Genomic DNA, 14,971 nt, shown 5'->3' with positions numbered 1-14,971 from the left:
GAGAGGTAAGAGTGGATTTGGGAACTGAGACATCCCAGAGCAGTAGATTCCTACTGACGAGGTAACCTGTGTCCCTGTCTCATTTCTTCCCTGCAAGTGAAACCGTAGTTTAAGGACCCACCATGTCAGTCCCACACATGCCGCAGTGCAGCCCCAGGTATAGCTTATCTACAGGGCCTCCCGCCCTTCATGCTCACCAGCACCACCTTTAAGGACTGGGAACCACGGTTCTCACATTTGGCTAATATGCTGCTTTGATGGGTAATCGAACTCAAGGTTTCCCTTTCTCTGCCCACCCCCACCCTATTTAGAGGTAAAACAAGCAAAAATAAACAGTATTATGGGGGCATAATAAATATTTTCTGAAGAAATCCCAATATGCAATAACTTCTAGTTTGTACTAGAAATTAATAGTAAACACTACTGTAAAATGGGATCATGGTAGCCTAGCCAAAACTTCAGTAGCTAGTATTCTGACCTATATATCAGAAATAGTAAGTAAGTTACATAGCATTCTTTCTGGAAGGATTCAGAATGTTTGTTTCTGAATAAAAGTAAGTTCTTAGCACTGTGAATTTAATGAAGCATATAAGCTCCTACCTTAAATCATAATTATTTTACTCAAAAAAAAAAAAAGGGTTGGGGGGGCGGGTTTAGTTTCTAATAGATGCTGACTAGAGGTCAGAATAGTAGTTTCTGCAGGGGATGTAATGGCCAGGAGGGGGCATGAGGGAGCCAGCCAAGGAGCTGGAACCGTTTTCTGTCTCAGTGTGGATAGTTCCGCGGTGTGGTTGTATATAAAAATTAATCAAGCCACGTGCAGAATTTGTAGTTTATTATACGTAAGATATATCTTCATATAGAAAGCCTCTAAACACAAAAGACAAAGGAGCTTTAAAAAAAGGTTAGGTTTTATATTTTAAAAACTCATTAGATACCAAATTCAAGAGATAGATTATAGTTACATTGTAAAACGTTATCTTTTTTGAATAAAACTAATATTGACTTAAATGATGAATTTTAAAATGCATTTACTTATTGGTGATTAAAAATACTTAAGCAGAGTAGTATTTTAAGCCAGACAGAGCAAAGGAAATTCTTGTTTAATATATATATATATATATATTTTTTTAATTCCAGTAATATTCTTAAATTCCTGTTAAAAATATAATCAATATTAAAGTCAGTAAAATGCCTTTTTTGACTGACGCCTGGATTATTTTACCGCTTAACCTGGTTACACAGTGATTTTTTTTTTTTTTTTTCTGTCAGATGTAACTGACAATCAGTTTAGTCTTTAAGATAAATGAAGTGATAACTCACATTGTAGCATCCTGTGGAAAATATTCAAACTACATTTAAAATGCTTTTTTAAAATGGAGACATCTATTATTCCACAAGAAATTGTTTCTGTAAAACTATAGGTTGGCTATGGCAATAGTAACTAAACTACATCCAACCCTGAAGGTAGAAAAATCCCTGAAAAGAAATACACAGCCTAGTCATAATATGCAATATAAAGGTTATTTTCTTATTTTAAAAATTCTCCCATTTTGGAGAAATCCAAACCTTTCCATAGTTCCCTTACTAGGCAGTGCCACATAAAGTTATTTAGTTAACATTATTATGATCATGGCTTACGATTAAGTTCAATTTGACAAACACCTATATATAGCAGCCCTCGTATGGATGTCGGTTATGACAATGGTTGCAGTTCCATTAAAGAATACTTGCTTATTAAATTTGGTACAAAGCATGAATACTCAGGACAGATTGGCACAATACATGCAGTTCGAGAACTCTCTTCTCTCAAGCCAGTCATCACTGAATAAGCCATATTCCAGTCCTGCTTTCTAACTAACTCTTTCCTTGTATCATAACTGATGCTTGTTTAAAATGCTTCTTAAAACATCTTCCAGAATAAGAAAGGTACGCTTTAAAACCAGTCATCTGAACGCGTGGTGGAAATGAGGCAGGATAGCTGAACCAGTGCCAGCCGGGAACACGTGGGGGAGGGGAGGCAGGGGGAGCTGGCCCAGGCTCATGGCGCTCATGGCCAGGGAGGGCTCCTGTTGCTGCTGCCCCAGACAGCTTAACCTGGGGGGCAGAGGCTCCCCGGGCCCCAGGCTGAGACTGCTGTTCCCAAAGGCGTTCTGGGGAGCAGGAGGGGGCAGCTGCCAGAAGCCCAACAGAGGGGAAAGGTCCAAAGAGGCAGGTATTGTTAGGTTCACAGCGTCTGCAGGTAGCTCCTTGGGCAGGTTTACTTTACCAGCACCTCCCTTAGCCAGATCAAAACCTGGGTTGAGCTTGTGAGGTGACTGAGGCTCTTGCAGAGGCAAGTCCTCAAGCAAATTGGTATTGCAAAATCCTTTAGTATCCGCTTTGAGGGGCAGGCTTGCAAGTGGGGAGTATGAGGTAGAACTGGTGTTGTACTTGTGATTCTGGAGGGGTGGGGGAGGAGAGCTGGGGGATGCTACGGGGTGGAGCGGGGCCAGGAGCTCTGGCAGCGCTGGCACAGGCTGGGAGGTTTGCTCCGAGGGGCCGTGGGTGTGGCTGTGTACCTCAGCTGGCAGGCCGCTTGCAAGCCCGTTCTGTGCAGGAGCCCCTAAAGGGAAAGGAGGCAGCGGGGCGGCCTTCAGCTGGAACTGGGGAGAGAGGGAGTGGAAGGTGTTCAGAAGGTCTCCGGACTGCAGACTCTCTTTCATCAGCTCCTGTGAGTGTGTCTTCTTGGTGTGTCGCGTGAGGTGGTCTTTGCGCCCAAACCTCTGGGCACAGAACTGACACAGGAAGTCCTTGCAGCCTGTGTGGACCACCAGGTGGCGCCGCACGTCTTTCCGGGTGTAGAAGCATCTTTCGCAGTGGTCGCACTGGTGCTTCTTCTCCTTGGCTCCACTCGGGGGCTTCTCTTCGGCGTGGGCCTTGAGGTGGTCCAGCAGCACCTCCGTGCTCCCTAGCTCCAGGGCACAGACCCCGCAGGTGAGGTCGCCACTGCTGGCCGCGTGCAGGGCCAGGTGCCTCTTGTAGCCCAGCATGGTGTTGTACTTCTTCCCGCACTCCTCGCACCCAAAGGCCATTTTGTTGGGGTCGTGCGTCTGGAGGTGGTTTTTCAGGTGGTCTTTGCGGTTGAAAGTCTTCTCACAATGAGCACACTGGTGGGATTTCTGGGGCGAGTGGGTAGCCATGTGCCTAGGAGCAGAAGGGAGAATCTCACAACAGACCCAGTGTTTTAAGAGCTGAAGAAACGTAGAGAAACCAACAGTATTAAAATGTTGATAGTCGTTTTTCTCTAGGTGGTGGTATATGTGTTTTAGTTTTAAAACACTTTTCTGTATTTTCCAGATTCTACACATAAACTTTATAATAAAAAAACAGGTACTACGTGATGCCGTTTTCACACCTGTAAAGAATATGCTTTGAGAACACATTTTCCTGATGTACACAAAGAGATTTCTAAACAAATACAAGTATACAAGCATTTTAAGATATATGATCATGAAGAAATATTTTTCTGGAAGGGGTTTAAATGACTATTCTGTACTCTTAAAATTTCTGAATTTCCAGAAGTGATCCAATTTGCCTTCTACACAGAACCCCATAAACCCCTGCCCCCCCGTGTTGTTATTTTTATTGTTTCCAATACAATTTCTGCTTGGTCTTTACTGAGACAAAAAGTTCAGGCCTTAGACATAAAGCCAAATAGTCTATCATCTTTAACCTCAGAGAGAGTGTCTCACTGGACCCAGAATGCCAACCCCACCACCTGTTCTCGGAGCGTCAGCCGCCTGCCTCCCATGAGACCTTAACGCTGACGTCTTAGTTTCTGCCGTTTAATACTTTCCTATTGGCTGTCATGTCACAGGCGTGCAGCCCGTCTCCATTTCTTCAAGATCCCTCTTAAGACACCTTCAACTCACTTCCTAAAGGTCACTGGTAACTTCTTCCACAAAGTTCAAAAGGACTTTTTCTAGAAGGACTAAGACAGTGGAGGGGAACATACACTGACTGCGGCAGGTCCTACGAGACAGGTACAAACAGTGTTGAGGAACGGGGACAATGCAACAGGTATTTGGGGGATCTGAAGTGATGCTGGTCTCCCCAAGTTCCACATGCATATTTAAATACATTCATAGGTTGGCGAAAGCATTTTTTGAGGCTGCTAGAGGGCAAAGAACAAACTTGACATTTAAACAATTTTCTTTCTATCTGGTCCAGCACTAATGTTTAGGAACCCTAGAGCTCTGTTCTGGATCTTGTCCCTCTCCCCTTTTTCCTTTGTGAAGGATTTTTATCTGATTAAATTTCATTTATCACCGTTGCATAGATCAGTGCCAAGTTAACAACTCTGGACCTGGTATTTCCTACCCACACTTTGCTGTCCTACCTATGAGAAAGGCTCAGGGGGACACAGCTCTTACCTGAGCAATAACACTTTTCACATTCTACCAGCTCCCACCCCTCTTTTTTGACTCTTTCCTCTGCCTGGCATCCAATTCTTCTTTTAATTTCCCCCTCACCTGCTCATGTAACAGTTCCAACCTAGAACATGATCATCTTATGGCTGAAATTACTTCCACATTTTGTTTCCCTCCCTAACTTCTCCTCTTACAACCCAAGAAACCACCAGTTTCAGTCTGTCCTACAGTCACCAAATACCACCATCTTTGGGTGTCACCTGGACCACATCAATGATCTTAGAATTCCTCCGGGGTTAACTGCTTACACTGGGACTTCGTCTGCCTTGCCAAATCACTGTTCCTGCCCTTTGCTATCTCCATCTAACTGCTTTCATCCTTCGCTGTATTAAGAAGTCCCATGTTCTCTTTTCTAGTCAAGCAAGTCAGTTATTTTCTTCTTCAACCTCTGCTTATAAAATGGATCTTACGTTACAATTGAGGGACATGGGATGGAATGCTGCCCTTTTTTAAAAAAGAAAAAAAAAAGCAAAACCTAAAGCATCCTGCCCTCTCGCCACTCTTCTATCCCTTTATTAGATCGCTGCTTCAGGCCAGAGAGGCAAGAAATGTCGGTGACTGCGCAGGGAAGGCCGTCCTTGCATGAAGTACACTGCTTCCCTTTTCTGCTTCTCTTCACACCCTTAGCTGAACAAGTTGTTTCCCTTCCTCAGAACCACCACCACCTACCTCCTAAATATTGCTTAAGACATCTTCTTCAGTGCGGTTTACCACAGTAATCCCACCTAATTCCTGTCATTCCAGTAATCTGTTAGCGCCACTGTCTTTTCCAAATATTTATCTCCTATATGTGTTTTGGTCTTTATCCATGGTTATAATATCCTCACTGTGGCTTAACTGCAGCTAACACTGCTTTTGGTGTTCGGGTAAGGATAATTACTGTGTACACATAAGAAGCGGGTTGCAAAACAGGAAAGGCTTTGCAACAAAATCGGTGCATACAGTAGGCACTCAACACATTTATGGCAACTAGAGATCGGCCGATGTACAGAACACATTTGAATTTTAGGCGTGTATAGGCTTATTTTAACAAATCAGCTTATTCTATTACATCATCTATAACAGTGCTCTTCTTAAGAGCCATAATTTAAATCTCTCTTAATTCTTTCAAGTGCCTTCCTCCAGGGGCATTCCCAGATCTAATTATAATGTGGTTCGTGTTCATACCACTCAGATGGAAACTCTCCTGCTAAATTCTGACTCTTACCTATGCATTTATGTGTTAGTCTGAAAGTGAAAGTTCATTTCATGAAAATTAGAGGCAAAAGATGCATTTCCCTTAACCAGGTATCAAAAGAGGCACAGATTAGTGGCAGTTCTGTGTGTAGAGCTCTGAAGGTACCATATATTCGATACATAACACACACAGCCATTCACCGTCAATCAGCCTACTGTGTGACTTACTGATTTTGAGTATATATTGTCTTTCTATAATATAAAAACCCTTTACAGGCAGAAACCACATCTCATATATTCATTTCCCTCAGGGAAGTGAGTACCTATCTCCTAAAAGAGTAGTTTTTACCCTCTGTCATATCATGGATGCCTTTGAAAACCTGATTAAATGCACATACTTAACATCTGTATACCCAACAGAATTCCACTTGTTAGGGTGGCTTTTAGAGCCAAGTTGAGAAACTGCTCCAAAGGCCGGCGCTCAGAGATGGACCCTCCCCCTCCACGCTCACTCTCAGAACCTGGACAAGCTCTCCGTCTTTCACACCTGGACTGTTAACAACAGACTGCAGATCAGTCTACGGGCCTCTTCCCTCTTCTCCAAATTACTACCAGAGCCATCTTTCTCACATCCTGACCAAATCATGTTTTTCAGTTCTCAGACTTACCAGAAGAAAACAGACCCTTTAGGACAGCAGACAAGGCCTGTTCTGAGCTGCTTCTTGCTCCCTACACTTTGAGCCCCGCTCTCCTCCGCCGCTACCCTCTGTGCACATGTGCTTCAAGGACAAGGCTTAGGGCCTCCCCAGAACCTCCTTCCTCGCCGTCTGTCTCCCATTCATGCTTTAGGTCACAGCTAAAGGCTGCACCTCTCTGAGGAGCCTCCCCAGGTCTCATCAGGCGGTGGAGAACAACTTCTGCCACCTGCATAGCTCTGTCAGAGCCCTTAGATTACATTGTAATGGTGTTTGCATGACTGTCTCCCCAGCCATGTGTCGTCTCATCTTTCTGTCCTTAGGCCTGGCTTATTGTAGGAACACAAGAAATATTTGTTGAAAAAGCGAACTGGACACTGCAAAGCACAACTGTCATACAAAGACTATAGTAATCACTGGAGATACAGCCATAAAGGCTAAAATGCATCCACATTCTCCATCCCTTTTCCCCTGCAGTGTTTGGTCTGAGGGCTAGCAAAGCCTTTTAAAGGTATGTTTAAAAGTACATACCTTTTCTAAAGCCTCTCACCTCATTAATTTATATCTGGAAATGAAGGCTTTGCCACAGTCTGGCTGCAAGCACTTGTAAGGTCGCTCCCTGGAGTGGGAATAATTGTGGATAGTGAACTTCTCCAGGGTGAGGAACGTCTTGCCACATAATTGGCAGGGGTAGGTGGCCATGGGCTTTGTCTCTCACACCTTCCTTTTCAGATGCGCTGACCAAATGCTGTGCCATTTAAGTACAAATAGAAGGACGGTGCTGAGCACATCAGCAGAGCCACAGCAGCTGACCGCCAGGCCAGGGGGGAGGCAGCGTTGTGGTCCCGGACCTGGTTCTACCCAGACATGGGCCTCTCAGTTACCACTATCTCTGCTTCCTGCTTCCCACATCCCAGTTTCCACGCAGTCTCAGGTTGAGAGGAGCAAGTCTGAGGCATGGATGAGGTTCCAGAGCAGAAAGGCAATCTGCATCACTAGAGCTGGGGCACGTCCTGGATCACCAAACTGTCTGTGGAGAGAAGAGGAACAGTTTCCTTGCATTTCATCTGAAAACAGTGCCTCTCCTCCCCCACCAATTCAGCATCAACTCCCCGGAATCAACGTGTTCCTTTAAATGGCTTGAATGCAGCACAACTCTCCATCCTCCTCTGCGCTTTTAAGAGGTTCTTATGCACATAAATCCACCTGCCTGTGCTTCTCCTGGGTGGCGGGAGTCAAGTGCACAGTGTTTCGACGACAGATGGAGCACACGCTCCCTTGTGATAGAGACAGCTATTTCCATAGAGTCGGTATCACCGACTTCAAACCACGATTTCGGGTCACTGTGAAGTTCAGTCTGCCAATTCAAAGAAAAAACAAAAAAACCTCCCCAGTGCGTTCAAGTGTTTTACTGGTACAGAAAAGAAAAATCATCCCTGCTCATTCAAACCATGGGCTAGTCCTCTTCACTCATTGTTGGCAGAACATAAGTTGTTTATCACACCTGTTTAAACTTCCAGGGGATGAGCCGAAATAATTTGTATACATGTAAGTTAATTTGTCTGTGAGGTTACCGTGCAGGACTCAAGTCTACAAGGTAAACGAAGTGGGAATAAAGCTAGTTCAGTTCACTGATGTGGTGCCTTTAGAGGGGAGACAAGAGACTCCCACGGAGATGAAGGGACAGCTCGGGCAGAGCTCAGAGCACATTTAGATGTGCAGGCACCATCCTCCAGGAAACTGTTCTTCTCTTTTTTTCCCCTTTCGTTTATGGGGACATTTCCTCATTCCCCAGCCCCAGCCTGGGAGACCAGCTACCTGTTGGAAGGCCACTCCTAGGAGGTGGGCTTGCCGCCTCAATCTGCCTCAAATCCCAGTTATTCCCACCGTTCCAACCCAGGCAGATCACCCAAATCCAGGCTCCTCTTCTGCCAACAGACCATCGTTTGGAAGCCTTAATAAGAGTCCAAAGCAGCATCATGAACAACACAGTAAAAGCCTGGCTACCTAGAATCCTGTGCTATTCTAGACAGAGTTAATCCTCAGGCAATGGACATTAACCTTTCAAGTGCCAATAGTTTAAAAAAAAAAAAAAAAAAGCGTACTGTATGCTTACATTAAACACACTGGAGTAGCTTTTGTACCCAGGCCAGCTTTTTCTGAACTTTGTCAAGTGAGCAGGGCACTCATGGCAACCTGACCAATCACAGCAGGTCTTCAAGGCGTCTGTTCCCTGCAGTCATTCATTTATTGCCAACTCTTTTAGAGCTGCTCTTTACTGTTAAAAGTTAATTTTTACTTACCTTTGTAGTTACTTTCAGATCAGAAAGTTGGAGTCTAGCTAGATGGAATTTTACTATAATAATAGTTCAAGCATCTTTAAACATATCAGCACATAGCACATGCAACATAGACAAACACATTCCTTTTTTAAGGGGCAAAGATTGCAGGAAACTTCTTGTGTTCCTCATCAGCTAGCTCGGATGTTTTTAGTGTCTGGTCAGAGTTCACAAGGAGCCAGCAGCAGGCAGACACCCCTCGCCATCCTGCCCCACACCTGCTTGGAACCTTCAGAGCTGACATGTGCACTTTGACCTGAAGCTTCAAGCACTGATCCAAAGCCGGGGACACTGGCGTTCTCAGCTAGCATCTTGGCACCAAACCTCCCTTCTTATGGCGACACACACACAGCTTATTCCTCTGTGACCAAGCGTGACTTGAACTGAGCCCCTGTCCCAGCTCTGTCCAAGCCCCTCTCCCCCAGCTCCTTGCTCCTGCAGCGGCTGCCAGTTCACCTCGCTGCCCGGCCTCGAGGCATCTCTACCACCCTGGCCACAAAGTAATTCCTTCCAGGAATTCTACCCTGTGTGGCCGAGTTTTTGCTGCCAGGACTCATGGTGTGTCCTACTTCTCGTCCAGCCTAAGTCTGGCTATAATACTGGCCCAGCTTATAAAGGCATAGGATTTATCATCATCATTAAATATACTCATCCAACTGGAAATTGCTGTGTTTTTTCCAGGTCCGTTTTAAAAGATTAAAATGTACATACAATATGAAGTTTGAAATTCATTTTTTTCTTGTTCTCTTTATAGCTGAACTCAAAATAGCGCTAGCCACTCAGGAGAAGGAGCTGGTCTGGCTTCTCACCTACACCAAGTCCCCTGCACGTATACTTTAAACTCATTCTCCCCAACTCCTGCTTTATGAGAGATGACCGGTGTCCAACAGAACTTTCTGTGATGGAAATGGATGGCTACTGAACACTCAAAATGTGATACTGAGAAACTGAAATGTTTATTTTATTTAACTTTAAGTAGCCACAGGAGGCCAGTGGCTGCTGTCCTGGAAGGCACAGGCATTCTCAGTTTCACCGTCAAAAGAGATGACGCAAGGCTACCCTTTCCTTCAGGCACGGCTATACTGCTCATTTGCCCTCAGGCGTTTCCCTGAAGCACAAAAGGTATTTATGTAGATCCAGTCATTTGTTTTATGAATACTCCCTACTTCAAATTCCAGCTCACCCCTCTGTTAGCTGTCCTGAGTTTCCGTTCGTGTTATCTATCTGATGCATGTAAATGAGCTGGTAGGGACAAGCAACTGAAACAAGATGGATCTGAAAGTACTCTGTCATCTAAAGACACACCATACAAATACATGGTAGTATTTATAAACACTGGGATTAAAAGCAGAAACCATCAGCCGCAAACTGACACATGGTTCTAACCACTCAGCTGTGGATATAATAGAAAAGAGACACACGTTCTCTCCTATGTATGCTTCACCAACCGTTACTCATAGTGGGAGGACCCAGTAGCCTGGATAATACACATGCTCAACACACACAGGACATAAGCGGTTGCGAGTAAAAACTGGCCTGAGCTCTTTGTTTCTCAACAGATATCAACTTTGATTGCTCACCAATGCACCAAGCATACAAAGGAAAAATAGGATTTATTCAAGAAAAAAGTACCTGCCTTTAGCACTGAATAAAGTTTTCCCAGATGCACTTTCCAGCCACTTCCCTAGATTCAGAAGTCCAACAAGCTGTAGACCTCATTACCTTTCCCTCGGGCCTTCAAAGATGGTGGGTATATAATCAAGGCGTTTTAGACATGGCCACACTGTATTCAAATGTGAGACATTTCCTCCAACTCTTTCCCCATTAAACTTGCAAAGAACAACAACAACAAAACATTAAATCACTTAAGCATTTTTATACTTATTAAACTTATTGCATTAATGTCTTTGCCAAGACTGTTATCTTTCTGAGTTTTGGTCTCTGTGTTAAATACACCTAGTCCAACCCTAAGTGCAAAACTGGTCCTCAAATGTTGAACTGAATTAATTTTGTAATAGTAAACATTCCTCAGTTTCTTCAGGAAGGCTTTTTTTTAATGATGAACTCAAATTCACAACTAGTTATAACATTGCATTCACCATAACTCTGTATTTCATTAATATGGATCTTCAAATATAAATATTTGCACTGTTTTCATGATATAATCACAAACTATTATAAACATAGTCTTCCCAACAGATTATAAATTCATTGGGGCTGAGGATCAAAGCCCAGCTATTTTAAAAAACTAAACTGTGTGGATAATACAGCATCTCCCATCACCATGTACTTGACCAGTACTGGCTGGCTGCTGCTGATTCCAATCTTTGGTTGAAACCTGATGAGCTTTCTGGCCACACCCTTAAAACAGACTTGTGATTAACTTTCCATTATTTGGCAAACCTCCAACAGTCCTAACGGAGAACTAACCAAGGGATGGTCCTGATGCTAATCAGTCAGTTCTGTAACTTGACATACAGATTGCATTTGAGTCTTAAAATACGGTAATATTTCAACACCTGTCACCCTGGAAAGATAGTAAGTCTTCCCCCAAAACATCTCAGGACATAATTTTCAATCCCCTTGATTCTAAAAATACTGAGTGAGTGATACAGATCTGCCAGTATGCCAAAGAAGGCTTGTGCCATCTGCTTCATTCTGTTCATGCTGATTATTTTGGGGATGAGAGAGCATCAGATTGGAATAAGAACATATATATATGGCAACAGCCAGGAAGGACTGTGTTCCCTGAGGGCTGATGGTATACGACGGCGGAGGGAGAGGTCAGGGCACAAGTGTAGCTCCAGGACGTCCCCAATGCTGCGTAACACAATCAGCTAATGGGAGACAAATGTTTTACAACATTCTCAAAATAAACTATGACTTCTGGCTTCTATTTCCATTGTCCCCAGTGACACGATGCAAGGCCCATTTCTGAGAGGAAACTGAATTTCCATTTTTAGTCTTCCAACATGGGAACTCTTCTTTTCTTGACTCCATTCACAACTCCTTGTGGACGAGAAGGTTCTACTCCAAACGTTTTTCTCTCCTAGTCCTAAAACCTAGGACTGCTTTTATATAAATGTGTTAAGGCCAATTTTAAAAGGGCCTCTAAATAAGGTTCTGTTTCTTCTTACACTCACAAAATATGAAAGAGCCAATCCTGGAGCAGGGCAGGTGTAAATGCATTGTTTATTTGGCTCCAGGAGGCTTCTAGAGAGGGTGCTCCCCTCAATATTTGAAGGACTCTGATAGCAAGTCTCTATCATCTATGAAAAAACCATCCAGAAATATCAGCTGGAGGAAGAAGATACTCAGAGCCTCCAGGTGGTTGCTACTTCTTGTTTTTCATTATGCACATGCGTTGTAAAACTTGTTACGTGTTGTATCTGAGCAAGCACGGTGTTAGAAGAGTTGGGGCTCATTATATGTCTCATCAGCAAAAGAGGAGCTCTTGGGGCTGGACTAGTAACTTGGTTGAGGATTACAGATGTGAAGCTTGATGAGTACCCTACCAGATGGCTGTGGCTGGGTTTGCAGCCTTAACTGAGAACAGGGGTTCATAAGTGGGGCCCATGGCAGAGGTTCCAGGGCCCATGGCTGAGAATTCTCGAAAATTTTGTGCAAAATTAGGAGGCATGTGTATTAGAGTTCTTAAGAGGAGAGGGACCATAGCTTTCTTCAGATTTTCTAAGGGGCTCTAGATTTAAACAGGTTAAAGGACACTGACTTAGATGAAAAAAGGGAAAAACCCTCTAGGTGCTATCAATTCAGTTTCACTTTTCACAAAGTCACTGATATTTCCTAAGCGATGGACCATATATTTGGTGCCTCAGTCACTGCATTTTATCAGGTTAAAAGTAAAAAAAAAAAAAAAAAAAAAAAAAAAAAAAAAAAAAAAAAAAGAGGAGAGGGGGTCTATAATAATTTTCTTTGGAAATTCAAACAATAAGCAACTTCTACAAAATTCGTTTCAAACGTGGGTACCGATGATAATTTAATAGATCCTATCATCTAAGACAGGCCTACCTTTTGACTAGAGGGAAGGCTGCCCTCAAAATCATAGGGATTCATTTGTCAGCATCTTTAAAAATCTTTATTATTAAAGAGTGTGTGTGTGTGTGTGTATGTGTGTATCCTCAATAAAGTACTAAGATACTATCATTAAAATCCGTAACACCTGAGCTGACATACCACTTGCCAGAAGAAGGGTCTTGCCTAGGATGAACTCTCAGGCTGGATCCCCAAAGCCTGTCACCCCACTATGTCTGCAGACCTCTATCCCACAGTGGCCCAAAGGCAACCACAGCTGCAGATCCATCTACTTGGTATTTCCTTAACATGCCACCTTCTCTCACGCTTCTGTGTTTTCCACACTATGCTATGCTCCTTCCTGGACTATCCCACCACCCCCCGTCTACCTGGCCAACTCCTACTTTCCCTGTCACTCCCAGGCAGGGGAATGAGCTCCCTTTCCACATGGTGAGATGGTGAAACGGGGAGCCCACCAAGAAAGCGACTGGAACAGTCCAGGTGAGCCCGCAGGGGCTTGGGCTAAGGTGGTCGTGGTGGAGATAAAACAGAGCACTGAAAACCACGGCTCAATTAGAAAGGGAAAATTGGTTTGGTGAGAAACTGCTTCCACAAAGGGTTCTTCTGTGTGCCCTCCAGAACTATTTACTCAACACCGGGTAGACATCTCCACTTTAATATGTTTGAAACAATTTGCTTTCAGAGGTGGGAAGCATCGGCTGCCCGCCCCCGGTTCTGCTCTGGGGGGCGCCACGCACAGCAAGCCCCTGCCTCCCCAGCCTGCCAAGCAATCAGGTTTGCAGCCTACTGACTCTTTTAAACTGTCACCTTGAGAGGCTTAATTTTGTTAACCCAGTGACTAAGCTCTTATTTTCTTAGAAACAAGGCTGAAGATAAACAAGAAAGCCGAAGTGAACTGTTTACCTAATATCTAGAGAGAAAATTACACCACAGCTTTAGAACATCAAATCTATGCATTAGACTTAGAAAAAATGAAGAAGGACGGAGTGCTAACCTTCTATTCACAAACAGTATGAGTAATGTCTAGTTAAAGATGGTAAACTGAATAAAAGTATGTAGCCCCAGTCTCCCCTGAAACTCTACTAAAACAGTATTGAGATTTTTTCAAAAACACAACCTAAGATAACAGGAAAGGAGAAAACTGCAACAAACTTTTGGAAGCTGGAAAGCAGGTAAACAAGCAGTAACTGACTTAGCCTTCCTAAGAAAGCGGAATTCTAAGCCAGTAATGAAAAGCTATGAAGCAACCTGATTCACCCTGCAGAACCCATCAAAAGTCTCAAAGTTGGGCACTAGGTACTTCTGGAAGTGGGGATAAGAGTGGGTATAGAAACAGAAAGAGTGGTTTAAAGTCTGTCAGTGCATTCGGCCCTCTGACCCCCTCCCGAAAGAGGGTATGAGAAGGGGGTACTATGCTGAAACAGGGTGAATTAAGTAGAAGTTTGCATACTTCCCCTATTCGCCTATCAGAACAAAGGCAACAAGGCCTATTATACTCTCCAGGACAGGAGACTGAAAGAGTCTTCTCTGGGAAAGCTGACTAGCCCAAGAGAAAAGAGCTAACGACAAGGACAAATGGCAGTCCTGAAGGGTTTACCCATATTCCCCTACAACGAAGCCCTTGTTGACAAGCCCTATCTAAGTACACAAAGCTTCCATCAGCTTTTCTATGGCTCCACTCACAAGTCAGTAGGCCTCCAAGGATCACCAGAAATCAGAAGCAAGCATCTATTAGGAAAAACCGACACAGAACAACCAGAAAAAAGCAACTAGGATAATGAAGAAGAAAAAAGACTGCATGGAGAAAACTTCAGAAACAACTATCATTAATATCCCAGAGAGAATAGCGAAATCCCCAAAGGAACTGGAGTTTAAAAAAAGAAAACAACAACGCACGTATGGTCACCGTATCTTTGATAAAGGAGGCAAGAATATACAGTGGAGAAAAGACAGCCTCTTCAATAAGTGGTGCTGGGAAAACTGGACAGCTACATGTAAAAGAATGAAATTAGAACACTCCCTAACACCATACACAAAAATAAACTCAAAATGGATTAAAGACCTAAATGTAAGGCCACACACTATCAAACTCTTAGAGGAAAACATAGGCAGAACACACTATGACATAAATCACAGCAAGATCCTTTTTGACCCACCTCATAGAGAAATGGAAATAAAAAGAAAAATAAACAAATGGGACCTAATGAAACTTAAAAGCTTTTGCACAGCAAAGAAA

General features: G+C 43.6%; 1 protein-coding gene across 11 annotated transcripts in view; it reads right to left on the bottom strand.

The window, feature by feature from the left end:
* The window catches only part of PLAGL1 (PLAG1 like zinc finger 1), a 69,496-nt gene continuing 54,525 nt past the window's right edge, over positions 1-14,971 (bottom strand). For 5 of the 11 annotated variants that reach the window (XM_028494359.2, XM_024122613.3, XM_024122612.3 and 2 more), the window contains 2 exons: positions 6,894-7,373; positions 1-3,186 (listed from right to left, as the gene is read on the bottom strand). In XM_028494359.2, coding sequence (XP_028350160.1) covers positions 1,947-3,186; positions 6,894-7,045 — 1,392 coding nt within the window. In that variant the 5' untranslated portion in view covers positions 7,046-7,373 and the 3' untranslated portion in view covers positions 1-1,946. Of the gene's footprint in view, positions 3,398-6,893; positions 7,374-8,161; positions 9,440-14,971 lie in introns of those variants that run through there. The other 6 variants (XM_055087460.1, XM_055087459.1, XM_024122614.3 and 3 more) reach the window with 5 other exon arrangements.

The sequence above is a fragment of the Physeter macrocephalus genome, chromosome 10 (assembly GCF_002837175.3).
Source record: "Physeter macrocephalus isolate SW-GA chromosome 10, ASM283717v5, whole genome shotgun sequence".
In the NCBI taxonomy this organism is placed as follows: domain Eukaryota; kingdom Metazoa; phylum Chordata; class Mammalia; order Artiodactyla; family Physeteridae; genus Physeter; species Physeter macrocephalus.
Note: the sequence above shows the minus strand (reverse complement) of the source record. Positions and strands in the feature narration are given on the sequence as shown.